We start from the raw sequence: 27,939 nt of genomic DNA on the forward strand, positions 1-27,939 counted from the left end.
TTCAGATTCTTTTTTTCCGCGGTCGGGTCTGGATCGTTCCCGTTTGGGCTCCAGACATTTTTGGAGAAAGAAGAAAGAAAATACAGAAAAGACGAGGAGAAGTCATCTGAAGACTCCAGGGGACTTCATCGGCGAGAAACAAGCAAGGATAAGGCGTTTTCCATCGAGATCTTCGACCGTCGACGAACACGCGACCAGAGAGGCCCTGGACGCTCGAGGATGGACAACACGCCGTTCAAGTTCTGCCGTAACTGCCACCACAAGTACGCGCAGAAGGACCAGCACCCGGTATGCAACCTTTGCCTACCGGTGGACCACGAAAGCGGAGACTGCAACGCCTGTTCCGCCTTCACCCCGAAGACCCTTCGTGTGAGAGAGAGGCAGAGGGTAGCACACGCCGCCCTGCAGGGGAAGGCCCCGACTCCGTCACTCTACGAGCTGGGGATGTCCACCGAGGAAGAAGACAACGCTGCCGCCGAAGACGACAGCTACACGGTCGTAGAGACCGATTACACGAAGACTTCTGACAAGGTAGGAGACTCTTCGGCCCCCAAGAACCCGAGAGACTCTGAGTCTAGAAAGATCGAGGGCAAGACCCCGAAAGCGCCGACGCCAAAAAAGGCGGCGTCCGCGACTACTCCCAGGCCCAGCGGATCCTCCGAGAAGGAGTCCCCGGCGCCGAGAGCTGCTGATCAGCACAAAACGTCGAAAATCGTCCCCGAAAAGGATCGATCGACGCCGAGGGAGAAAGACCCAAAACTGACGACGACGACCAGAGAACCGAAATCCGGTTCGACGTCGAAAACTTCGACTCCGAGAGGCACGGCGACGAGCCTTCCGCCGAAGAGAGCGGCCGACCCATCCGACGCGGAACACGCGGCCGAGATGGAAAAGAAGAGAAGGCGCCTCGAGGCAGAAATGGAGAACATCATGCAGCGGAAGAAAGATTTCGACGCAAAGATGAAAGCCTTCACGATCCCTCACAAGACCAAGCCACCGGTGATGGAGCCGGTCGAGGAGGAAGAGGAGATCGCCGAAGTCACCGAGGAACAAGACCAGGACGTCGAGGTGATCGACGACCAGGAGGAGTTCGAGAACCCCTACGATAGTTACAACTATGGGGAGGAGGAGGAGGGCAGGACAGACACAGAGTCGGCACCCTCGGACCTTCAGGAGGTAGATTACATCGATGTCGACACCGACAGCCCGGAGGAGGTGGTCGACACCTACCCCTCGAGGCCCTCGCCGCCGGACGACATCGGGGCCTACAACTCGGTGATACAATCTGCCGCAGCAGCTTTCAAGCTCAAGCTCGACGAAGAGAAGCAGAAAGCAGACTTCCTTCTAGAAACATTGCTCCCAACACAAACGAGGAGCCAGTTCCTTCCAATGCTCGAGAGCGTCTTGGCTCAGGGGAAGGAAGCTTTCAGGGAGCCCGCAACATGCAAGGCAGTAACTCCCAGAACTGAGAAGTACACGCATGCCACAAAGGACCCGGCCTACATTCAGGGCACGGTCTCCGCAGACTCCATTATCACGGCCACAGCAAGGAGGAGGGCTAACGTACCCACTACCTCGGGGCCACCACCGGATAAGGAGAGCAAAAGGATGGATCTGGTGGGCAGAAGGATCGAACGGAATGCCGCGACCCACTGGCGCATGGCTAATTCCAACGCCCTGATAAACAGGCACATGTACCAAATCATGGAGGGACTAGGGCAGTTGGTGAAGGACTTGCCCCAGGATGCCAGGCAGAAAGCCGAAAAGCTGGTTGAAGAGGGAAAGAATGCGGCAAATTCTTGCCTTAAGACGGCCCTGGATGGGGCAGACACCGCCAGCAGGCTCATGATGATGGGCGTCACGGAAAGGAGGCACGCCTGGCTCAGAATATCCGGTTTCAAACCGGAAGTGCAACACAGTATCCTGAACACACCGTTCAACGGCAGCACGCTTTTCGGACCAACAGTGGATGAACAGCTCAGCCAACTGAAGAAGGATAACGAAACAGCAAGATCCATGGGAGCATTGCAGTTCAGAGGGAACAAGAGGGGCACCCCGTCACGGAGGCCCGGCGGGAGAGGCGGAAACCAGCCAGGTACATCACACCAGGCTTTCCAGCAAACGCACCAGGCAGACTCGCAGAGTCAGCAGGGTCATCAGAAGCAGCCCTGGCAGTACCAACAAAGAGGCCAGTCCTTTCGAGGGAGAAATGGACGGGGACAAAATAGAAGAGGGGGCCAGCAGCCCACCTCCAAGTGACTTCAAAAAACTCCGTGTGCCCGCCCGCAAGAAAGACCCCAGGGGGCAGCACGTACAGATGGGTCAAGACAAACTAGACACCTACGACCACAGGACACCAGTGGGAGGAAGATTAAGATTCCACCTCCGAGAGTGGAGAGAAATCACATCAGACAAATGGATCCTCAACATTATCCAATTCGGATACTGCATAGAGTTGGAGGCGAGGCCAACAAGCAGAAAACCAAAAAGAAAGCCACTAGCAAGCAAGCAGCTGCAGTGCCTTCAGGAAGAAGCAAAAGAACTCCTGCAGAAGCAGGCCATAGAACGGGTACCCTTCAAGGAAAGAAACACAGGAGTATACTCAACGTACTTCCTGGTACCAAAAGTAGACGAGACAATGAGACCCATTCTCGATTTACGGTTCGTGAACAAATTCATAAGAACGCAAAAATTCAAAATGACCTCCCTGCAAGAGGTGCTCCCACAGTTGCAGATCGGGGACTTCATGTCCACTATAGACCTCAAAGACGCATACCTGCACATCCCAATGAACAGAAAGCACAAGCACATGCTCAGGTTCACCGTCGGAGAAAGCCACTACCAGTTCACGACACTGGCCTTCGGTCTAAAATCGGCACCAAGAGTTTTCACAAAGTGCCTCGCAGCAGTCGCAGCGCACCTAAGAATGCAGGGAATACACGTATACCCTTACCTGGACGACTGGCTGGTGAAAGCAAACTCATACCAGAAATGCAAGCTGCACGCACATACAGTGACCAGCACGCTCATAAACCTGGGGTTCTCCATCCATTGGAAGAAATCATCAATGGAGCCGGAACAAGTGAAGATCTTCCTGGGAGCACAAATCAACACCTTACAGGGCAAGGTGTTCCCCAGCGAGAAGAGGGCGAGGGCGCTGGTGAAGGAAACTCGCCTCTACCGGAAGGGACAAGCTCGGACAGTGAGGACTGCGAGCAAGATCATGGGGATGATGGCATCATGCATCCACCTGGTACCGAATGTACGACTCCACATGAGACCCATTCAAGAATGGCTACAGGAGCAATGGTCACAAGCTACAGGCAGTTGGGAGGATCTAGTGGTTGTAACGCACGCAGTGCAGAAGGAGATGACATGGTGGACCATGGAGAACATAGCAAAGGGAAAGCCTCTAACGCCCCCAACGCCAACAGTGACCATCACCACAGACGCATCCCTGAAGGGATGGGGCGCTCACATGGAGGAGCTCAAGGTGAGGGGACTGTGGACACCGACAGATGCCACAAAGCACATCAATTACTTAGAATTGAAGACGATCTTCCTTGCACTGAAAGCCTTCCAAACAAGACTGTACAAGCACAAGGTGTTGATACAAACAGACAACACCACTGCGATGTTCTACATCAACAAGCAGGGGGGCACCCAGTCTGCCCCGCTTTCAACGCTAGCGCAGGAGATACGGAGATGGGCCATCCCTCTCAAGATAGACCTACTGGCCATACACCTGCCAGGGAAGGACAACATACAAGCAGATTGGCTCAGCAGGCAGACATCGGCATCCCACGAGTGGGAGCTCAATGCTCAGGAGACAAGGCGCCTATTCGACAGATGGGGAACTCCATCGGTGGACCTGTTTGCCACACGCCAGAATGCAAAATGCCGAAACTTCGCATCCAGGCAGCCCGAGGAAGGGTCACTAGGGAATGCCCTATGGATAGATTGGTCAAGGACATTTGCCTACGCCTTTCCCCCGATACCACTGATGCACAGAGTACTGAGCAAGTGCAGAGCGAGCAACATGACACTGATACTGGTCGCACCACAGTGGGCGAGGCAGACATGGTACTCGCAGATCATGGAGATGACACAGTGTGCACACCACAGATTCAGCAGGCGAAAAGACTTACTCTCCATGCAGAACGGAGAGGTGCTACACCCAGAGCCAGAGAGCATGAGCCTAGTAGCGTGGCTCCTGAGGACATAGAGTTCGCACATTTAAGATTGCCAGAAAGTACACTGAAGGTCCTGCGGGAGGCAAGAAGGCCTAGCACTCGGAAGTGCTATGTGGCAAAATGGAAGAGGTTCACAATATGGTGTAGACAAGAAAGACTTCACAATAAAATGAAGAAGGATTCCACAGTGCTAAAGTACCTGACGCACTTGCTAGAGAAGAACCTTAGCTCATCCTCCCTGAGGGTTCACTTAGCAGCGATAGTCGCCTACACAAGGGGTGAAACTTGCAGGAGTTTCTTCACGTCACAGGTGGTGAAGAGATTCCTAGAAGGGGCGAAAAGGATCGCTCCGCCCAAGCGGGTGCCGCCACCGGCATGGAACTTGAACATAGTCCTAACGGAACTCATGAAAGAGCCCTTTGAACCGCTCCACAAGGCGTCCTTAAAGATGCTAACTATGAAAACAGCTTTCCTGGTTGCAATAACGTCCCTACGCAGAGTAAGCGAGCTTCAGGCCCTGACGCTACAAGAACCCTACATACAAATACACAATGACAGGGTTGTGATGAGGACTGACCCAAACTTCATGCCGAAGGTGGTATCTAAATTTCACATGAACCAGTCTATACAGATACCGAGTTTTTTCCAAAAACCAACAACTGCGGCAGAGCGAGCTCTGCACACCCTGGACGCCAGAAGGGCAGTCATGCACTACATCGAAAGGACGAAGGGACACAGGAAGACAAAACAGTTCTTTGTGTCATTCGCCAACAGTTACATGGGAAAAGCAGTAACCAAAAAGACCATTGCACGATGGATCGCACAGACAATCCAACTCTGCCACAAGCGGGCAGGACAAGAGCTAGCAGAGGGGACACGTGCCCACTCCACTAGGAAAAAGGGCGCTACAATAGCCTTCCTGGCTAACACACCCATACAAGACATATGCCTGGCGGCAACATGGGCTTCGGTGCACACGTTCACGAAGCACTACTGTGTGGACATACAGATGAACAAGGAAGCTCAAGTTGGACAGAAGGTGCTACAGCACATATTCAATACCCAACGCTCATCTTCCACCCAACCGCCACAGAAATGAGAAACCGCTACAAAATCTATGCACAGCATAGTGAATCCAGAAAGATTCACGCTGCAAAACGAATAGTTTTCTTACCTGTCGGTGTAGTTTTGCAGCTTGAAGATCTTTCTGGATTCACTAGCGAACCCACCCACCTCCGCCAGAAAGATGAGGCTGGAGAGAGAAGAGGTGGTTAACAAAAGAAAGGATATTTAAAAAGTACAAAGCGGTAAAATACCAACTAATTAGAACATTGCCATTACTTCGGAAACGAAAGAAACACGGAAAAAAAGAACCCGAAGATGGCGCCCAAGAGTGGGAGCTTCCGCAGGAAGCATGCCGACGTCACCGGAAATACACCCAAGGGGGTGTGACGCCGACGCCCACCTGGGCTAAGAAAAAAAAAAAAACAAAGAAAAGACTACGAATCCGGACCCAACCACAAGACCGCGGAATAATGCACAGCATAGTGAATCCAGAAAGATCTTCAAGCTGCAAAACTACACCGACAGGTAAGAAAACTATTCGTTACAGGTGACTTTTGGGGCAGAAATGGCTGCATTCAGAGCCAACCAGCAGTGTGACCGCGGTGACCGAGCGAAACCGCATCGGCTGTGTAAAGATAGAAAAGCTGAACTCACTCGCAAGCGCTTTCCTCTGTGGGTAGCTTTTTTTGTAGGTGGCTCTATGTGTGGGTGGCTCTGTGTGTGTGGGTGGCTCTGTGTGTGTGGGTGGCTCTGTGTGTGTGGGTGGCTCTGTGTGTGTGGGTGGCTCTGTGTGTGTGGGTGGCTCTGTGTGTGTGGGTGGCTCTGTGTGTGTGGGTGGCTCTGTGTGTGTGGGTGGCTCTGTGTGTGGGGGTGGCTCTGTGTGTGGGGGTGGCTCTGTGTGTGGGGGTGGCTCTGTGTGTGGGTGGCTCTGTGTGGGTGGCTCTGTGTGGGTGGCTCTGTGTGGATGGCTTTGTGTGGGTGGCTCTGTGTGTGTGTGTGTGTGTGTGGCTCTGTCTGTGTGTGTGGCTCTGTCTGTGTGTGTGGCTCTGTCTGTGTGTGTGGCTCTGTGTGTGTGTCTGTCTGTCTCTGTCTGTCTGTGTGTGTGTGTGTGTGTGTGTGTGTCTGTGTGTGTGTGTCTGTCTGTGTGTGTGTGTGTCTGTGTCCGCTAATGCTCTCTACTACTCTCTAATGCTCACCTATTGCCATTGTAAATGACAATACCATTTATTTATATATTTTTTTTAAACTGGAAAAAATGCCATTTGCAATGCCAATAGCTCTAACTTTAATAAAGCCGAGACCATCTGTGTGTGTGTGTGGCTCTGTCTGTGTGTGTGGCTCTGTCTGTGTGTGTGGCTCTGTCTGTGTGTGTGGCTCTGTGTGTGTGTCTGTCTGTCTCTGTCTGTCTGTGTGTGTGTGTGTGTGTGTGTGTGTGGGTCTGTGTGTGTGTGTGTCTGTGTGTGTGTGTGTCTGTGTCCGCTAATGCTCTCTACTACTCTCTAATGCTCACCTATTGCCATTGTAAATGACAATACCATTTATTTATATATTTTTTTTAAACTGGAAAAAATGCCATTTGCAATGCCAATAGCTCTAACTTTAATAAAGCCGAGACCATCTGTGTGTGTGTGTGGCTCTGTCTGTGTGTGTGGCTCTGTCTGTGTGTGTGGCTCTGTCTGTGTGTGTGGCTCTGTGTGTGTGTCTGTCTGTCTCTGTCTGTCTGTGTGTGTGTGTGTGTGTGTGTGTGTGTGTCTGTGTGTGTGTGTGTCTGTGTCCGCTAATGCTCTCTACTACTCTCTAATGCTCACCTATTGCCATTGTAAATGACAATACCATTTATTTATATATTTTTTTTAAACTGGAAAAAATGCCATTTGCAATGCCAATAGCTCTAACTTTAATAAAGCCGAGACCATCGCATTGTGAATGCTTGTTAGAAAGCATGAAGCTTTTTTTAATGTTACTGCACGCTGGAAGTGGTAAAACTTTAGCAAATTGTTTACGTGGTTTGAGAAACAGTGATTGTTTGATCAAGTAATATGAATAAACCCTCTCATGTTAAACAGGAATCTTAGGTGGTTTGCAATATTATAATTAAGGCTCCTTTTTTCCGTTTTGTACTGATTTTTACAGAACAATACAGACCGAAAACAATGTTTATGGTCTGTATTTTTAAAAGCAGAAAAATACTGAAAATTGTGCTTTTAATGGGTGTCTGCTGTGAATTCCAAGACCAGGGAAGAGCAAATTAATCTCCATGTTAAGTCAAAAGAAAACAGGTTAAGATATCTTTAAATACAGGCATATGTTTACATATATGTGTAGTAAATTGCTAATATTTACCTATGGGTGTAGAGTTTCTTTCTATTTGATCCCTGTTGCGTTTCAGCAAATTCAGCAGCCGAAGTATGAGAGCGTGTTTATCAGTTAAATAAATTTGGAAATATACCACTTTTGACTCCATATATTTGCAAACCACAAAATATTGATAAATGCCAATAAGATGGCCAAAAAAAGAAATCTGGCTAAATACAGATGGAAATGTAAAGGAAAATAACATAAAATCTAAATACCAATAAGATGGCCAAAAAAAGAAATTGGCTAAATACAGATGGAAATGTAAAAGAAAATTACATAACATCGGAGCCCTAATTATATTTGGTGTGTGGGGCTGCATCCTGTACCAAAACCTTTCAAATACTTGTCTTCTGTCCCCAGGGCTTCTCCTATTGGACCCTTGTCGCTGACTCTGAGGGGGCCATTGTCCTGAGGGCAGACAGCAGGATGGGATGAGGGCAGGGGGCGTGGCCTGACCCCCTCCCCCATCACAGACAGGGCAGCTGTTACAGCAGGAAATGAAAGGAGCAGGTGCATCTCTCCCCCCCCCCCCCCCCCCCCACTGAGCCCATGGGGGGGAGGGGGTTAGCAACAAAGAGTCCATTCTGCCGCCCAAAAGAGGGGTCCCTGTGACGGAGGGACTGCGGAATAAAACTAGCATTGATTAGGAAGCCACAGACCTCAGCATGACTGCACTTTCATTCACTTCTTCGCTTCCACCAAGCTTGTTTTTTTTTTTTTTTTATTCTCAGCCCGATATCGACTTTACTCCTGCCCTCGACCCAAGTAAATCACTATTTCCAGGGTGCACATCACTTCTGCAAAGATGTTGGTGAACCCCCCCCCCCCCCCACCACACACACACACACATAGTGGGGTTTCCCCCAATTTTCTAGCCTTCCTCGCTCCCCAGAATACCCTACAAAATTCGTCATTAAAAGGGATTTAATCGCGCCATCTATGACGACAGCTGGGGCCATTTTCGAACGGGCTAACGCATGTTTATTGTTCCCCCAATGTATCGACCACCGGAGGATGAAAGGCTGAATGTTGCTGCTGAGACTTGAACCTCTGACCACGTAGCCACCCGACCAAGCTGAGCCTGGCTGGCAGCTCACCTTATGTGAATTTGAACGTTAAATGAGCACTTTTCCTTGTAGCATTTGGCCCTGTAGGTTGAACTTCCAGGCATCAGTGGGTTCTTGAATAGGAGGCCCTGCCACACCCCATCACCGTGGCCTGGTCTGCCACACCCCGAATATCAGAAACCAACCGGGCACTCGAGAGAAAGCGCAGGCCGGTCCTCGGGGTGCCATGGAGGCCTTGAAGAGAGTGTGGGCACGGTCAGGTGGCTCTACCTGCCCCAGGCAGGGGCAGTGCACGTCCGTCTGTAGCGCCCACCGCGCCACTCAAGGCGCTGGAGCTCGGCAACTTCCCATCCACAGCACCAAAGCGCCTAGACGCGTCCCTGTGGGACAGGCACGGCGGCCTAGCCTGATCATCTGTTATTTATCACATTTACCCTAAAGTGCCCTCCATGCAGAACGGGTTTTTACACAATCATTTCCTAGTCGAATTCTGCGCTCATTCGATCGACGTCAGAAGGATGAACGCTTGAGTCAGCTTTCATTTGATTCGAAGGTATATCAGTCAAGTATTTAACTCTTTCTGTGTTGACTGGGCCACTCTTCAGTTCTCACTCAGAATATACAGGTGACGTTGGTCACACCATTGGCGACGTAGATCGGTCACTTGAGAGTTTATCTGAGGATCTGCTAATAGCCATTGCTGTATGTCACGTTGCTGAGATTATGTAGTGCTTTATTTCCGTTAGTATCGGCTCACAGCACTGTTCAGGTTTTTGCGCACAGCCCATAGTTCCTTTCCTGTTTCATCAGTAAAATGCATGTTGTAAGTTGTTGACTGTTGTAATTCTGTTGTAACAGTTTTTTCTTCTGTTCCTTGGCATTAACACTCTTCTTTTCTTGTTTGCCCTCAGGTTGTTTCGGCAGCCCAAGGCCAAGGGGTGACGCTCTCCGGGAACTACAGCATCAAAACATGGGACTGGCCCAACGCGGTCATCTTCACTGCGACAGTCATCACAACCATTGGTGAGTCTCACGCATTGCGCGTATGTAGCCGCAGTATCGGAGGGTCTCACGCATTGCGCGTATATAGCCGCAGTATCGGAGGTCTCACGCATTGCGCGTATGTAGCACTTCATGGCCGGCCACAGCTCAAGTAGAGGTGTCACTTTTTGGCGTCCTCTTTTCTGTTAGAGGGATACTCCGAGACTAGCCTTGCAGTTTTAAGCTGGAGAGTTTATCTCTGCTCTAAATAAATGTTTAACAAACCATCACACCTGCAGTCATGCAATCTTTTCAAAACGGCATGAGAGCGGTGGCTGGTTGGATGGCCCAGAACTTCCTCCAGTGCAATGTGACCAAAACGGAGGTCATGTTGTTTGGAGGGGCCACCCTGCTCTGGTCGCCGGATTGGTGGCCACTTGAGCTAGGACCTGTCCCATCGCCTAAACAGACCATCAAAAATCTGGGGATACGCCTGGACCAAACTCTGATTATGAAAGATCATGTCAGCCAGGTCGCGGGAACGTGTTTCCGCACAATTGGTCTCCTACGGCGTATCTTCCCTTTCCTACCGAACATCCATAGGAAAACGCTGGTACAGGCTCTAATCCTTGGGCGGGTAGACTATTGTAATAGTCTACTTAGCTCCGCCAATCAGGAACAACTACGCAGACTGCAGGTGGTGCAGAACACCGCGGCAAGACTCATCCTGAATGCTCCTCCCCGTACCCCTTCCCGCCCTCTCCTTTCCCACCTTCACTGGCTTCCAGTGCAACAGAGGGTGAGTTTTAAACTCTGCTGCATTATGCATAAGTGCATTTATGGATCTGGTCCTAAATATCTAAAAGATATTTTTTTCCTCTACTCTCCCGGACGTGCTCTGCGATCTAGCAACACTATGTTGCTACATATACCGAAAGTAACCAGAGCAAGACAAGGAGGCCGAGCACCCTCCCTAAAAGGCCCCTTGTTGTGGAACTCCCTACCACCGCAGCTGAGACAAATCTCCAATCTTTTTTCCTTTAGGAAGAAACTAAAAACTTTCCTGTTCACATCTGGTTAACCTGACCTCTCTCTCTGTCATTCCCTCTATATAATTTGTCCCTCTCATTCAGGAGCCACGCGCGGAGATATCCCTTCGGGGCTGATTCAGGCGCGTTATAAGAATTTAAATAAATAAATAAATAAATAAATAAAAGTTGAGGAAAAAAAGTAAGATCTGTAAACCTGCATACGTACTTTATTGCTTGTTATGATCTACCACTATTGTGTGTTATTCTGTTGTTGGAAGTTTTGCACGAAGGTAACCTGTCTGTCTTAGACTGTAATTAAGGCTCCCGGCTTTCCGTTTTTACGGATTTTTACAGATAAATACAGACAGGATGAAATGTCTTTAAATAACGGAATATGTTAACATATATTCATGGCATAGTGTTAATATCTACCAGTGTATGTATTGTGTAATATTTGGCAGCTTAAATAGCTAAAACACGACAGACATCAAAGTATGAATCCACGTCTTGTCAGTTAAATAGATATGGAAATGTACAGTTTTGCAACTTTATTTATATGCAAACGCAAAATAAATATGGATAAATACAGATAAAAAGGCCCAAAAATAAATGTGGATAAATACAGATAAAATGGCCAAAAAATAAATATGGATAAATACAGACGAAAATGGGCAAAAATAAATACCATAAAACCGGGAGCCCTAACTGTAATATATTTTCTGATGGATACTATAATCTAACCACAGATTCCTCATCTATAGAATTTCACAAAGATCCAGACTGATCAGGAAGATATTTTTTAAGCCTATCCCCTGCGCACCAGTCTGTGGCATCGCGCGGCCCGTGCCTTCTCTTCTGCCCTGTAAATGACCACGCAAGCTGCACATAGGTGCCACCCAAGCATGCTGACGCCCTTTCCTTCTAGTCCTTCCTACGCGGCGCCGGAGCTGGTGCCTGCTTTGTCTCGTCAGTTGAGGAGCTTTATCCATTCACATTTTTATCCAGTGTGCAAGGGAACTTGTCCCCTCCTAAAACTACAGGGTTTAAGCCTTGTAGGGACTGTTGCAAACAAATGGCTGTGGAGCCTAATCGCTGCCGATTCTGAAGCACCTTGAATTCCAGGGTCTAGTGAAGCAACAGGTTGAAGTGTTTCAGGAATGGCTTGCTCTACCAGTGGCACGCTTTGGCCTCCCTGGATCCATGGAGGTCCTGGACAGGATGTATGACATCACAACGCATGCTTTTACTCCGCATGCCACTACAACGCAGTTTTTACAACGCAAGTCGTTACAACGACTTGCGTTGGGTGGGCGCTGGATAGTGGAATAGTTTAATTTACTATTCCAACTCCAGTCCCCGTGGATAGTAGGGAAGGTGTTGGATAGAAAATTAAACTATTCCCTATCCTACAGCGCCCTCCAGCACAAGTCGTTGTAACGACTTGCGTTGTAATAGCTGCATCGTAATGGTAGTGCGGAGTAAAAGTTGTATGTAAAGGATGTCCCCCCCCCCCCCCCCCCCCCCCCCCCGGACGCCATCTGTTCCTCCTAAACCTGCTTTGGTTTCAGTGCTGACTCCAGAGCCGACACCACACCCAGCACCATGATTCATGCCCGTTCCTCCCACATTGTCACCGCACTGCCAAAATTGAAGGGAGATATATGCCCCATTAGTCTGTCCAATCTCGAACCAAAACAGTCTCAAGCTCGGCCACAGCTGTGTTCTAGCTACTGTCCAGGGCTCCCGTCCCTCTCAACTCTTAACTGGGTGGCCGACTCCACAGGAGATAGAAATCTGTTGTAATCTGGTGGCGCGGGGGCGTGTGAACCAGTTGCTGTTGGTTGGAAAGGTAGGAGGAGAACCAGTGAAGGACACTGAATTCAGTGGTGAGGCTATTAGGATGTATGACGCTACAACGCGTACCGTTACAACGCGTACCTTTACAACGCAGGATTAACAACGCAAGTCGTTACAACGACTTGCGTTGGGGGGTGCTGGATAGTGAATAGTTTAATTTACTATTCCAACTCCAGTCCCCGTGGATAGTAGGGAAGGTGTTGGATAGTAAATTAAACTATCCCCTATCCTAGAGCGCCCTCCAGTGAAAGTCGTAACGACTTTCGTTGTAAATCCCACGTTGTAACGGTACCGCGTTGTAACGGTTCCGTTGTTAAGGATGTTTCCCGGCTATTAGATCCTGCCTCACAGAATTTTTTAAATAGCTAAAGATGAATCCGCTTCAATGCAATCCGGACAAATTCGAGATTGTCCTCTTTGTCCTGTCCTATGTGAACAATTGGAGCCAGTGGTGGGACACAGATTTCTCACCTGCCCAATCCACAGTCCAGAACCTGGGTATCCACATTGACAATACGCTCTCTATGCGGTCACAGGTTCAGGCACTGGTGGGAACCTGTTTTGGTTTATTGCAGATTCTGAAAAAATTCCTACCGCTTCTTCCCCTGGATTCCAGGAAGTTAGTGGTGCAGGTGCTGGTCACGTACAGGCTCGACTATGCTAACGCTCTCTACCTGGGACTACCCGACTTCCTTCTCCAGCGCCTCCAGGTGGTGCGAAACGTGTCAGCCAGGGTGATCCTCAGACTGAACCCTAGGTCGCATATGACCCCCATCTTAAGGCCTTACATTGGATGTATGTCAATACAATGCGGTGTTTACACCGCACTACCATTACAACACTGGTTTTACAACGCAAGCCGTCACCACGACATGCGCTGTAGAGTGCTGGACTTAGGAATACTAAGATTTACTATTCCAACACCAGCCTACGTACAGTAGGGAAGGTTTTGGAATAGTAAATATACTATTCCTAAGCCTAGAGCGCCCTCCAGCGCAAGTCGTGGTAACGACTTGCATTGTGAAACCAGCGTTGATATGGTAGTGCGGTGTAAACACCGCGTTGTAATGGATGTTCCCCCTTACATTGACTCCCAGTGAGGGAGCGAATTCAATTCAAGGCCATTCTAGTCTTTTTCATAGCGTTCCACGGCCTGGACAACGGTTATCTTAGAAAGCGAGTGTGCTGATACACACCCTCCAGGGCACTTGGTTCATTCTCTGCCAATATGGCCTGCATTTCCAAAACACGCTTGGCGCGGAAAGGGGGTAAGTTCTTTTGGCCTGTTTGGTGCACAAGCATGGAACAAATTGCCGGCGGCCTTGAGAGCAACTACCCCTCGAAAGAGGAGGAGAGAACCAATCACTTTGAACCCAAACGAGCACTCTGCTTTTACATTGATTGTACCAAAGACCATCAGGTGGACGGTAAGCTCTTTGTGGGTTTCTCTGGGGTAAAGAAAGGCAGGGTCGTGCAGAAAAGGACAGGTTACTTGCCTTCAGTAACGTTCATTCCAGTGGATGCTGTATCTAACCAATGGTTACTCACTGCCATCCGCCTCCTTTGTTCTATAGAATGCACTCTTTTGCACCAAAAAAGGTTCCGAATTGGAGATCTGCACACTGGCACGAATAATTGATTTTTGGGCTTGGCTTACAAGGGCGCAGGTGGTGTCCAGAAAGAAACTGACGTCCGTGTTCTTGGGTGGCACCTGTATGTGACTCGAGCGGTCACTTCTGGGGCGGAGCTCAGTAAAAATGTAAAAAATTGATACTTGTATAGCGCACTACTCACCCGCAAGGGTCTCAAGGCGCTTGTACGAATACCGCTGTGGAACCCATCCTGGCTTTCCCTGTGAGGTGTCCAATCCTGGGCATCCACAAGGTGAAGCCAGGTATCCTTACCGTTGTGGGGGCCGTTGTGGAGATTAAGCAAGCTATTGCACAGAGTTGCAGAGTGGGACCCATGATTGGAATAGGCACCGAGGCGAGAATTATCAGTCCGTGGAATTTTGAGCCCAAGACCCGCCGAGGCGGGGAATTGAACCCTGGTCCCGGGCTAGACCTCTGCATCAGGGTCTGCCGCTCTAACCATTGAGCCACATTTCTCCAGAGATGCACAGCGCCACCTGCTGGCTGAAATAATCTTCCAGTCTGGCACCAAGGGATATTCTAAAGGTGAGGAATCTGGGGTTAGATAGACAACCACCAGAAAGAGCATTACCAAAGGTAAGTAACTTGTTAAATTTCAGCCCGCTCTCCACAGCCAGATAAGTCTGTAAACAAAGGCAGACAGGACTAAAGAGGAGAAAGTCCTGCTCACCTGGGACCCATTTACAAACTTTTGTTTTAAATATTATTGGTGCAAAGTAATGATGAGCCAAAGCACACATAAATTCAGGAGTTACACAAAAGATAATCTAAGAAAACATGCAAAAGAAAATACGTTTTCCTTTATAAAAAAATATCATGAATGCAGTGTAGACTAGCATTGGCAAAGCCTATAGGCCTCGCCCTTTTGATTTTATTTCTGCAGAGTTATTGGCTTTGACTTTGCATTTGTATGATTCTGTTCCAAGGATATATGTTCTAGCATGTATCATGATGCATGCTGTACAGGTACATGCATCGTCACACACGCGCTCGAGTGGATCATGCTCTACGGCGGCCCCAGCATGATGACTATACCTGCACATGTATCACTGCGGACGCGTCATGACTCAGCGGTCTTTGTTTATCTTCTAATTTACCACTTTCTGACCAATATTAAAACAGTAAATGTGCTCGAAAGCGCATTTTTGGAAAGGATTTACCCAGCAGCAAATTACAGTGGTATTAACCACATGGGTGCTGCTGACGAGCTGAGCTCGTCACGGCCGTTGGAACGTTCGCACGCGGGGCTAATTTCCTCGCTGTACTGAACATTCTAAAAACGGGTGTGGCCGTGACAGGCAGTTCCGCTGCGCCTCATGACGAGCTGAGCTCGTCACGTCCGTTGGAACGTTCGCACGCGGGGCTAATTTCCTCGCTGTACTGAACATTCTAAAAACGGGTGTGGCCGTGACAGGCAGTTCCGCTGCGCCTCATGACGAGCTGAGCTCGTCACCAGCACGGCGGCACCGCGCGCGGCCCTGCTACCCCCCCCGCTAACACCTCGCAGCCAAGGGGTTAAAAAGTAAAAAAAAACAAATGAATAAAAGTCCAGTATGCAAGGGGCTGGTTATGTGGTAGTTAGTAAACACCGCCGAGTAGTGGCGTGCATGGCGGGATGGGCAAGCAAAAGAGGAGGATAGATCCTATGGGGTAAAGATGCCAAACAGTGCGGCGAGGGTGGGGTAGGGGAAGCAGCAACAAGCTTGGGGATGGGTCGAGCAGTAGTTTCTTTGTGTAGTTACGTATTGTAGGGTGGGGACAGAATACTACTTGGTCTTTAAATATAGTTTCCCTTGGACCCCCTTATTAAATAGTTTTTGGTATCTTGATGGGTCGAGCAACACAGAGAAGGAGGGATTGGGGGAAACAGTCCACGGTGGACAGGGGGAGATGGCAATGAAAACTCATGCACTCCTTGTTGCGCTAAAAGGAGAATATAAAAGTAGTTCCCTGTATGTGAGCAGTGAAGCTCCAGGGAAGAGACCAACACAAGAAGAGGAAGGGAAGCCATTGAATAGGAAACAAGTGCATAAGTGTGACAAAGCCAAACGTTGATGAGCAACGGGCTGCCATCTTGGTGGGTCGCGGTCACTAGAACCCGTGCAAATCAAAGATTAAAACGTTTTGTTGCAATGTAGGAATTCAAAGTGGCATGCAGGGTCGCCTAAGCTTTCATTATTTGGGGGAAAAACAGTGCATAAGCAAGTTAACAGTCAATTATTGCTTATGTCCTGTTTTTTCCCCCCAAAGAATCCTTTTACCCTACGACTAGCAAGTATATTATATTTGTAGGGGTCCCTAATTTCCGCCTAAGCTTTAATTACATTGTTGACTATTCAGTAGTTCTCATGAAACCTCAAACATTATTCATATAAAAACTGCTACCTACATATATAGCTCCGAATGTGCTCCTGAAGTTTTGTTATATGCACTTCCTGGCATAATGCGTCCTTAGATTTTTAGGTTTTACTTGGCTTATTTCTCCTCTTATGTGGCCATTGTGTATGAGACCATTGCTCCTGTGACTCAGAGCCTATGAGTGCCTCAGCAGAGTTCTTTTATGCACTACTAAAGGCCACACAATCTTTGGGAGAAGCCCTACAAATTCTTGTTTCCCTGATTAATGCACAACGCAAAAGTTGGGTATGGCTTGGAAGCTTGCATTTCACTGCTGGAGTGGTGTGGCTCACTGGTTAGAGGCGGCAGACCCGGAAGCAGAGAACAGCCCGGGACCAGGGTTCAATTCCTGCCGCGGCAGGGTCTTGGACTAGGGTCAGCGGACTCGACAATTCTCGCCTCGGTGCCTACTCTAACCAGGGATCACACTCGGCAACTCTGGGCATTAGCTTGCCTCATCTCTACAACGGCCCCCCACAGACGCCGGGGATGCCTGGTTTCACCTTGGAGATACCCAGAAAGGGACCATCTCACAGGGAAAACCAGGACGGGTTCCCCAGCGGTCTTCAGCGCCAGGATACTCATTGGAATCGCTGTGCGCTTTACAAGTACACCCACATTTACAAGATACCGCAGTGGGTGGAGTGGTCTTGGTTGCTTTGGATTGCCTCTGTGGGAGGGTGGCTTCCCAAGCCAGCATTACACACACGCACAGTATTTGTGGACCATCACACTGCACAAAGACTAGACCTACACAGAGAAACCAGGGGCGCTCACCCACCACAAGATACCACGTTGGGTCGAGTGGCCCTTTCTGCAATGTGATATCTGTCATTGTAATGGTAAACATTGCATTCTTTCTGATCCATTTCTTCTTCCTTCCAGGCTATGGCAATGTTGCCCCCAAGACCTCCGCCGGACGCCTCTTCTGTGTCTTCTTCGGCCTCTTCGGGGTGCCTCTCTGCCTGACCTGGATTAGTGCTCTGGGCAAGTTCTTCGCTGGACGGGCAAGGAGACTCGGCCAGTTCATGAGAAAGAGAGGCGTAGGCCTGGTAAGTTTTACATACGCAGCCTGGCTCGCGGATGGGAACGTGGATTTTAAGAGCCCGTAGCTTTGCAAGAAGTGCTTCAAGAAATATACTGTAGTGTTTGTAGTGAAGTGACATGTCTTGTGGTTTATATTGTGATCTGTGGATTTGTCATGTCCCCATTTTGGTGTTACAGACACAAATGAGAAGATGAGCATTTTGCATGTGGAGAAGTGTGGCTCAATGGTTAGAGCGGCAGACCCTGATGCAGAGGTCTGGTTCGGGACCAAGGTTCAATTCCCGCCTCGGCGGTTCTTGGACTCAATCTCCCCGGACCTGATAATTCTCGCCTCGGTGCCTATTTCAATCATGGCGTCCCACTCTGTGACTCTGGGCAATAGCTTGCTTAATCTCCACAACGGCCCCAACAGCGCTGGGATGCCTGGCCTCACCTTGGGGGTGCCCAGGAGTGGGCATTTCACAGGGAAAAAGCCAGGAAGGGTTCCTAAGCGGTATACGGACAGCGCCGGGACACTTCCGTTGGAGGTAGCTGTGCGCTCTACAAATGCTGGCACTTACAATTTACATTTATGTCTTGCGCTCCAGTGCAACAAATACCATATTGATTGTGAGATTGTGTACATTGCGTGCTAAAGGGTGTAGAGATCTGGTCCTGGGCAATGGTACATCAGCATGGCAGAGTAAGGACAGAGCCTGCTTCATTTCACGACTTACCTCTAAAAGCACGATATACCAATGGCGACCTATGAACCTCATGTGGATTAGAAAGGGTCGCTGCCGCGCCTTGCTCAATTTCTTTTTCAGGGTCCCCTTACCCTTTGAGTGTGGTTTGTTGCTGCGTCTGAAGTGTGTTTGGCTGTTCTGCTGATCTTGTCCATGGGAGTGATTTGCAGTCTCCTGAGTGGTGGTAGGTAGATGATGCCCCTGCATCCAACTAGTTTGGTTTTAGCCGGGTGTCTTCGCCATTGGCTCCTCTGTGTAAGAGGAGGCTTTGATGCCGCATTGAAACCGACCTTCATGAAGTTATTAGATGAACCCTCCAGCATTGGCATAAAGGAACGAAGGCTGGAGGCACATCCAGGAGGGACAAACCGGGCATTTTTCATAGCCGGGTTTGAGTTTGAACATACACCATGACCGCGCATCATTACAATGAACCCGCTCCATCTGATTTGCCTCTCCTGCTGACTCCCACCCTCACAACAGGACCTCACCTCCCCTGGTTGTATGTCGGACCCACGCTGGCATTTACCGCGCCTGCCGTAACAGCGGGGTCCGAACCACAACTGCGTCTTTGCAAAGCATTCCATTACCATGCAAGTCATTGAAAACGGCCTGTCTTGGCGAAAGCGCTGAACTTGGAATAGTATAATTTACTATTTCAACTCTGGTCTGTGCAACAGTAGGGAAAGTGTGGGATTTAAAGTCCAACAAAACTTTCCTTAAGGTAAATCAGTGTAACAGCTTGCTTGGTAAAGGAATGCGCTGTAAAAAGGCATTCATGGTTTGGACCACTTTATGGTACAGTAGGAGAAGAGGGCATTGGGGTGTAAGAGATGACGTAAGAAGGTGCAGCAGAAGGATGGTACAGGAGGCAACCTCTAGTAAATGGAAGCAATAATTGATTAGAGGGGTTAGGGTTAACCCCTTCGATGCTGATGACGGCCCCCAGCCGTCATGTATCACGGGGCTCATGTGCTGAAGACGGCTGGGGGCCGTCATGATCCCGCCCACTTCGAAAAACTCCGCACAGGCGCAGAATCGTGGCCGCGCCCAAGGGGTTAAAGTAAGATTCGCAGGTGTTAGGTTAATGGTTAGATTATGTTTGCCTACACTTTTCACATGACTTGTTTTCGTCTACCTTTATACCTCTACATTTTAAATCAATTTTTTGGCACTTTTTTTTAACTTGGCTCCATAGTATGATCAAATAGTGATTCTGGCAGATAGGCATCTGGTGGATTCACCACATCTGCCAGGAATCTGCAGACTTTCCACTGCTGCGAATCCGTAATTCAGGCCTTTGCATTTCACAAGGCAGCGGTGGAATTAACTGAACCTTTCAACGCAGAAACGTCTGGATTGAGGCATGACCAGCAGCAGTTGACTTTGGTTTTAGCCGTCTGTGGGGAAATATCAAACTGTATCTTACAGAAAGTATGATGGCTTGAACAAGTAATTAACACTTTTAGTGCTGCCGTTGCGAGCACTACCTCCGTAGTGCTGCGCACGTCCAATGGCCGACGCGGCCCCACCCGTTTCTTAGAACGTTCACCACTGGCGCTGAACGTTCGAAGCTAGAAACGGGTTAAAGGGGCATGATTCTGACCTCTGACAGAAGTAAACAAAAAGGCAGACTTGCCCTTGCAGGGGTGTTCGGCAGCATGGCCGGTTTTGCTTGTGTTTAGACCCCTTCCTTTCTGTACCTCGTATCTTTTTCTGGGCTTTGAATGGTTTTCCATCAATCAATCAATACTTGTATAGCGCTGCTAATCACCTGTGAGGTTATCCAGGCACTAGGTAGCTGGTCTCAGTTGAAAAGCCAGGTCTTGAGCCTCTTCCTGAATTCTTCCAGCAAGGGGGGGTGCCACACTGTGCAGTATTGCTCCCTGTGGCAATGTTTTACTTGTGAATTCAGAGTGGTGATAGGGAGGCTGCAATAGCGAAGAGGTGTGGTGCCGCGGCTAGGGCGACTGACTCCGGAATCTGGGGTTCACGGATCGATTCCCGGTGGCAGATTAGCCCAGCACCATGTGACTCTGGGCAATAGCTCGCTTAATCTTCTCGACGGCCCCCAGCGCCTAGAGACCCTTACGGGTGATTATGCGCTTTACAAATGTGAATTATTATTATTGTAATATCATGCTGGGGGCTGAAAACCACCAAAGTCTGACCACCTTCCTCTCTTCTCCTGCTGCAAACAGAGAAAGGCCCAGTTCATCTGCACGGCCATCTTCATCATCTGGGGCGTGATGGTGCATCTGGTCCTCCCGCCCTTCATCTTCATGGCCACCGAGGGCTGGGACTACATCGAGGGCCTCTACTTCTCCTTCATCACCATCAGCACCATTGGCTTTGGCGACTACGTTGCTGGTAAGTTGAAGATCTGGGCGACATTTTTTTTTTTGTTGTATTTTTTGCCATTTGTATTTTATTTTATTTTTTTTTTATTTTTTTTTTTATTTGACGTTGTAGGTGAATTTTGCTTTGTCCCCCTCCTTTGCGCCTTGTTGCCCCCAGGAATGTTCGACCTATACAATAATAGTGAAGAAACCGTCACTACTTCATCTTTACCATCTTTTTAAATTGTATTTTATGTATTTTATTATGTAATCTGTTATCAAAAAATATATATTTTTTTTCTATTTTTATATCAAAGTGCATTGGAAAATTATTAAAAATCTTGATTGCTTTCATACAAAAATTCCTTTTAGTTTAGTGTTTTCAGTTTGCTGGTCTTCATTGGATTGTTGAACTTTTGCTTTTGCCTGGGTTTGCTATTTGTCATTATACGACCTATACAATAATACATTGGTTTTTAGATAGTGCTCCATACTACACTTCTGCCATTTGGAAAGTGCTGAGAGTAGCAAATGTTACTATTACTCAATGGTTCTATTGCTTAATGGTCTCAATTTGCCTGCCTCGCAAGGATGGAAGGCTGAGTCTGCCATTCTGGGATTCCAGCTCGACTGTCCTCTCACTGCATCTGTTAGTGGCATATTTTCTGCTCCCTGAATTTTCCTTTCTGCAGTCAATGCACATACCTGTATACGTAAGACATGCTGCCAGCTTCATAATCCTTCTCTTTTCCTATACATAAGCAACACAATATGTATACAGTAACTCTAAATATGGGGCCATATGTATCATCAACCTGATTTGCGATTCTCAAATAGCGATTTTTAAGAAATCGCTGTTTGAGAATCGCAAATAAATATGTATGTACAAAATCGCGTTTTTTTTGCGATTTCTTAAAATTCCTTAATTGCGATTAGCAAATTGCGAATTGCAATTAAGGAATACTTTCCCATTCATTTCTATGGGCCAGGAGGTCCATAGGAATGAATGGGAAGTTATTCTCAATTTGCGATTCACAATTTGCTAATCGCAAATTGAGAATAATTTCAAGGGTGCAGGGGTGTCCAAAGGATACCCTGTTGCACCCCTGAAATATGCATGGGTACACGTGGCGCACATACATGCCCTATGGGCATGTATGTGCGTCACATGGCACTTTGAAAAATGCTGAAATGTGCATTTTTCAAGGATTTCGCAACTTACCACCAACTAGAAGTTGGTGGTAATTTGCGATTCCTTAAGGACATTTTGCAATTTTTTTTTGCTTCATACATTGCATTTAAGGAATCGCAAAATCTGCGATTCCTTAAATGCAATTGCAAAATAAGGAATCGTAAATTTAGCGATTCCTTGTTTTGCACCAGATTTTGCTTTATACATACCATTTAGCAAATTCGCATTCGCAAAGGCCGAAATTCTGCGAATTTCGGCCTCTGCGAATGCGAATTTGCTTGGTACATATGGCTCATAGTTTTAATTTGGTTTTCTTAGTCTCATAACTTACTTTTTCAGGTTTGTAGCATGCCCAGACTACTCCACTGAAAGCACATTTTTTATTAAATAAGAAGAAATGGTTGTTTGTATAGGTACACTATTGATATGCTTCTGTAACATAGGTGTACATTACTTGTGATTTAATTTGATTACAACTTCTTTCTGACTTATGGCATGCCACCCCACATAATAAGTAATTCCTTGTACGCCTCTCTGTCAGTGTGTCGCGTTGGTCGTTCACATGGCATGAAACCAGTTTTATCCCCCACACTCATCAACATAAAAGATTACAATGCCTTGACCGGTCTCTTTACCAGTATGTTTCTGGTGAAGATCTTTTGGGCTGGAGAACTGCTCCTGATGCAAAGCAGAAACCTGGTCCTGAAGATCTACCTGGGAAACTTGAAAGCTAAAGTAGTCTGGTTGTGCACAAAACCTTCTAAAGGCCAAAATAGTTTTCCTGAAGTCTGTTTTTCCTGGCTAAGTGTGTTCTTTCTTCTCTCCTCAGGTGTCAACCCCAGGATCCGCTACAGCGTCCTCTACCGATACTTCGTGGAGATGTGGATTTACATGGGTCTGGCCTGGCTCTCCCTCTTCATAAACTGGAAGGTCAGCATGTTCGTCGAAGTCCACAAAGCCATCAAGAAGCGGAGGAAGAAGAGGAAGGAGTCCTTCGAAAACGACCACGAGCCTAAGGGGGCGAAGGCTCTTGCTGTGGCCAGCTCGAAGGACGTGAAGATCTTCAGTTTCTTGTCGAAGTCGCAAGAAACGTACAACGATCACATGAAGCAGATTGGCAGAAAGTCGGCCAAGGCCATTTGTGAGCAAATCACGGCGGAGGGTAAATTGGCGAACGGACAAACGCCGACCAAATCGAGTTCTCAGAAGCACCTCACAGACTTCCAAGTGAAATATACAAAGGACCATGGGACCTCTTTTGACGAGATCGCATTTTTCAATGGCAACAGGAAAGAGAGCGGTGTGCGGCCGCTCAGTAACAAGGATACCACCATGTTTGTAAACCAGTTGGACAGGATCAGCGAAGAGGAAGGGGAGTTGTGGGACGCCCGGGAAAACCGCCCGCTGATCTTTGAGAACGCCAATATAACCTTCGTCAACGAGCTGGGAGAAGATGATCTTTCAGCTGATGAGAAGTCCAAGTCCTCCAATGAGGAAAACGCAGTAGAAGTGGAGACTGCTCAGAAAGAAGACAAAGAGTCTTTCACCGACGAATCTTATGTTTCTAGCAGCGAGGAAACTTCGGTCTCCTATGAGCAGCTTAGGAACGATTACAAAGTTGACAACGTAACTGTCACCACGTGACACGCAGTGCCGAAGACTAGTATTTTAATCCATAAAATGAGTCACTGACCAAAAACAAGGCAGTCCTATGGTTCTGCCAGACATGACCAGCAATTCTGTTTTTTTTAATGTGTGTGTATTTTAACAGTGCAAGAAAATTAGCAACCCAATGCTTGAAATCTTTGGTCTTCGACCTGAGCCAATTGATAACATTGAACCAGTTCTACAAGTGATTTGATATTTGAGAAGACAAGCACTCCTACACTGAAAACCATAAGTCGTTCGAGTCCACCCCATAGCGGACAACTAATTCTGAAACGGAACTATGTGCAATTTTAAAGAAGCAAATTTGGGGTTGGAAGACTCTTTTTTAATAGGTTGATTGGTTTATAGCTCGCATCAATTCTATTGAGAATCCCTTATCTAGCCCATATTGGTCTTAATGTTCTAACGACTGCCCTTCGAGTGTGCCTGGAGACCTGGTTAGTGCAGCTATGCAACGTACTTTTATTGAAACAGTGGTTGATGCCGAGCATGATCAAAACATATGAGCAAGAACCCTGATGGGAGCAAAGAGCAGTCTCCCACTCCGCTCCCAGAAGATATACTTGAAAACGACAAGGGAGACTTTGCCGCTACCTCATGTGGCTGATGTATGCGTGTCGGCTACCCATTCGACAAGACCTTCTTCAGGGTTCCGTATTGTTTAGTGTGATGTCCATGTTGGTGGAACTTCATGACCCACTGCTACGTTTTCCGATGCAGTGAACTTCTATCCCTCGCGGATGTAGAACTTTGACCGGTACTGACACGTCCCGTGAACTGAATAAGAGGACGAGGTTTTATAGTTCGAAACATGTCGCAACTCTGGTATTTTTACGGGGCTGTTGTGCATGATGTTGATCAAAGTGCAGTTGCTGGGCATTCTTACGGTTATAGTTTTTATGTTTTACTCCTCCTGCAGGATCCCAGCTTCAGCGCACTTCAGTTTTAGATGCCTCTGACGTTCTGATCCAAAGTGTGCAAGTTGCCATAGTGTTTAGTATTTTATTCTTAATGTATTAATACTTTTTTTAAAGAATGTGCTCACTCCTCTGAATGTTCGCACACTTTTAAAATCTAGACTCTGGTTTTGACAATAGGAAGGTTAGTTCCTGATGTTTAATCCCCAATCATTGGCTTCCTAGGGCATGGCATCAAATATTTGTAAAAGTATCATGAAAACAACAGTGTTTCCTCTGGTTTGGAGATGCGTGCAGTCTAAAATTGTGGGCTTTGCTGCAGTCGCTGCACGCGTTGTGTTGTCACTCGCCGCAAAGGCCGATAACCACATACACTGACGGAGAAGGGCGTATACGAACACTCCCTCCTCAAACCTTGTATTGACCTCCTCAAGTAGTCGGGACAGCCACTACTCCTCCCTGTCCATGCCCACCTCCCTGTATCTCCGCTGCTTGGCTTTGTACTACTTCAGGAGGTTCACTGGGAGTCCCAGACTTTGCCGTGGGTGGGGTGGATGGAAGAATCCTCACCTCACCAACTCCTCACACCCTGTCACTGTAAGAGGGACCTCCCTGAGGTCTGTACACAGTGGCAACAATCCCGTGTCCTAACCTCTCATTAACTGTGATAAATTCTTCGTAGCGACAAGGTATTCGTGGGGGCATTAACTAAAGTAGGGACCATATGTTGTCACCCAATTTTAACGTTGCTATGTTTTATTTTGTCTTGTTTGAAGTTGCCCTTTTATTTTATTGACTCTTACCATGTTCTTCTTTCCGTATTTGTGAATGTACACCTTGGATATGCACTCACCTTGCAAATTCCTAACACTGAAGTCACTCCTAACAATCTTTATTTGTTTGCTGTCTGAGGTGTCTTGATGCTGTCCGTGAACATGAAGTTCCGGCTCTTCATGCTCGGGTGTGGTCGTGTAAGACATTTAATGCTGCTTGTAGCCTGAACTCTGTGCCGAGGTCTTCGAGTGCTGGTGCTGGCCAAGTGAACTGCTAGGGCAGGTTGACCTATTGGAATCGCTCTTGCATAGAGTCGATAAGAAGAGTTCGGTGCACGGCAACCCTGGCAGGAAACCCTTGGGACCAATACAGGGAGCACAGGATGTACGCACCAGTTAGACTCCTCAGGTGGACATTTGTATTGGTCCATCCTTTGTGTGTAGGCAATATTGGATCTGCTTGCTAGGTGGACGGTGACAGAAGCGGATTTTTGCTTCCGATGCACAAGGAAAGTGGTTGAAAATGAGTTTCTCACTAAAGTAGGGTACGGTTGCTATGCATTTTGTAGGCATCCATCATCCCGTTGCACAAGTAGACAGAAATCCTTTTGAAGCCAAGTTTAGCATTACTGGTCGAGTATTGTTCGGTTGGGAACAGACACATTACCGGATGTGACAGAAGCCGCAGTAAATCCCCTGGTGGGTCCTGGGTGGCCATTTCCCTCGGTTTCAGGCACGTGCTCAGCCCCCGGCCCAAGATGGCGCCGCTGGGCGGGAGGTCTGCGTCACTGCTTTACGATGGAAGTAAAGCTCTGAGCATGTTGCACCTGACAGCGGAATGTGTCTTCTCCGCCTCTGGGGGGCGGCTGACCCCTAAAAGCAGGCTGTGGTGAGCGGATCCAGCTGTCGGCTGCAGCTGCTGCGGGTGAAATGCTTTAGGTAATAATAAATCTTTCTGTTATAACATAAAAATGGAATGTCCTCGCCGCCTCGTCAGTGTTGGAAAGTGGGTCTCTCTCGGCAGCTGTTGCAAATTGTTTAAAACACACAGATAAGTCATTTTTTTTAGGCTATTATACAAGAAATGCATCTTGCGTGGGCCCCAGGCTTTGGGGATCGTTTGGCTGCACTGAACCTTAGGCCTGACGCTTGCATCTCTTGGTTTTTGCCTTGCCTGACGCTTGCATCTCTTGGTTTTTGCCTTGCCTGACGCTTGCATCTCTTGGTTTTTGCCTTGCCTGACGCTTGCATCTCTTGGTTTTTGCCTTGCCTGACGCTTGCATCTCTTGGTTTTTGCCTTGCCTGACGCTTGTACCTCTTGGTTTTTGCCTTGCCTGACGCTTGTACCTTTTGGTTTTTGCCTTGCCTGACGCTTGTACCTCTTGGTTTTTGTCTTGCCTGACGCTTGCACATCTGTTTTTTTTTTTCCAGACATGGCAGCAGTGCACAGCTCGTACACTGCCTAGTGGCCATGAGGATGCTGCTGCACTGTAGTGCCTCAAAGCCCTGTCCCCTGTCTTCCATTGTTACAACGCTACCTTTGTAGAATGATAGTAGGCACTTTCGGAATGCTGCTTGAAACCTTTGGCTTCTTGTTGCTTTAAGTAGGTGGTCTGCAAACGTTTCATATTTTGCCTGACAGAAATTTGAGCTTGTGGTCACAGGTAAACCTCCAGTGTTAAGACCATCTGTTTGAATGTTGGCGCAGAGGGGGTGGGGCCAGATTACAAGGACTATATTCTGTTGCTGCCAGTAGCCAGCACACTGATGCCAACGGCGGATAACCAAAGGGGTATCAGAAATGTCAACCCGCATGCTGATGGCCACTTACTTTAGTTATGTACAATGACCTGTGATTTAGACCGTTAACTCGCGGGGAGTGCCAATAACTAGAATTATTGACTAGCTCTGCGGTCATTAATGCTAAAACGAACTTCGAACCCTAGAGGCGTGGCTGGATTACGGTGGCTTTATTCTCTGCACCGGAGGATGGGTTGGTTCACACGTCACTAGTTTGGCTTGTTTGCCGACTCGGATGTGACGGTCCAGTGTGCATGGACCTGTGTCGGCCATGTTGGTCCCCAGCTTTATGATCTGTCCTGTCCCCAAATACCCATGTTGGACACCCATGGTCTGAAACATGTGGCAGGGGCGCCCCATTAGCAACAGTCTGAAATCGTCTTTGTCCGAACTGCGATTAGGTAGCTGTGCGTAGCCAATAGCCGTACCACCAGTGCGGCGTTATTTGCGTGTCCACCCGAGCCTTACAGAGCGTAGTCTGCGGTGATGGCGCCTGCATCTTAAAGTACCTCCTCCTTCAAGGGACGTTTGTGGAAGTGCGAGACATCTGTCACCTGTCCGCCATTTTTGGCTTGTGCTTTGTTGTCCTTCAAGTGATGATATGATGCTTTATAAATGTCCTGCTGCAATATTGCTCACCCTAGCGACAGTGGTGTAATACACAAAGATGGGCCCCGGTGCATAATGTGATGAGGGGCCCCTGAGTCTGACATCACCCTGATTCAGAGGCCTTGGGTTGAATGGGTGTGGGCTCCACTGGTCATCCTGTACACTGGATTTCAAGTGGACAGAGCTATGTGGGTCCTTTTTTGGTGGTTTCTCTTCATCAGTGTCTTTCTGCACACTGCTGGTGACGTTCTCCAGGTGCTTGCTTACA

General features: G+C 48.1%; 1 protein-coding gene across 2 annotated transcripts in view; it reads left to right on the forward strand.

Annotated features, from left to right (window-relative positions):
* The window catches only part of KCNK5 (potassium two pore domain channel subfamily K member 5), a 65,797-nt gene extending 40,421 nt beyond the window's left edge, over positions 1-25,376 (forward strand). The window contains exons 2-6 of one of the 2 annotated variants that reach the window (XR_013596062.1): positions 9,595-9,706; positions 17,487-17,653; positions 20,575-20,743; positions 22,734-23,854; positions 23,941-25,376. Coding sequence is in view for 1 of the 2 variants with exons in the window: in XM_078647336.1 (XP_078503462.1) it covers positions 9,595-9,706; positions 17,487-17,653; positions 20,575-20,743; positions 22,734-23,548 (1,263 nt within the window). In the remaining variant the exon portion in view is untranslated. Of the gene's footprint in view, positions 1-9,594; positions 9,707-17,486; positions 17,654-20,574; positions 20,744-22,733 lie in introns of both variants that reach the window. The other variant, XM_078647336.1, reaches the window with a different exon arrangement.
* The last annotated feature ends 2,563 nt before the right edge of the window (positions 25,377-27,939 follow it).

The sequence above is a fragment of the Lissotriton helveticus genome, chromosome 6 (genome assembly GCF_964261635.1).
Source record: "Lissotriton helveticus chromosome 6, aLisHel1.1, whole genome shotgun sequence".
Lineage (NCBI taxonomy): Eukaryota > Metazoa > Chordata > Amphibia > Caudata > Salamandridae > Lissotriton > Lissotriton helveticus.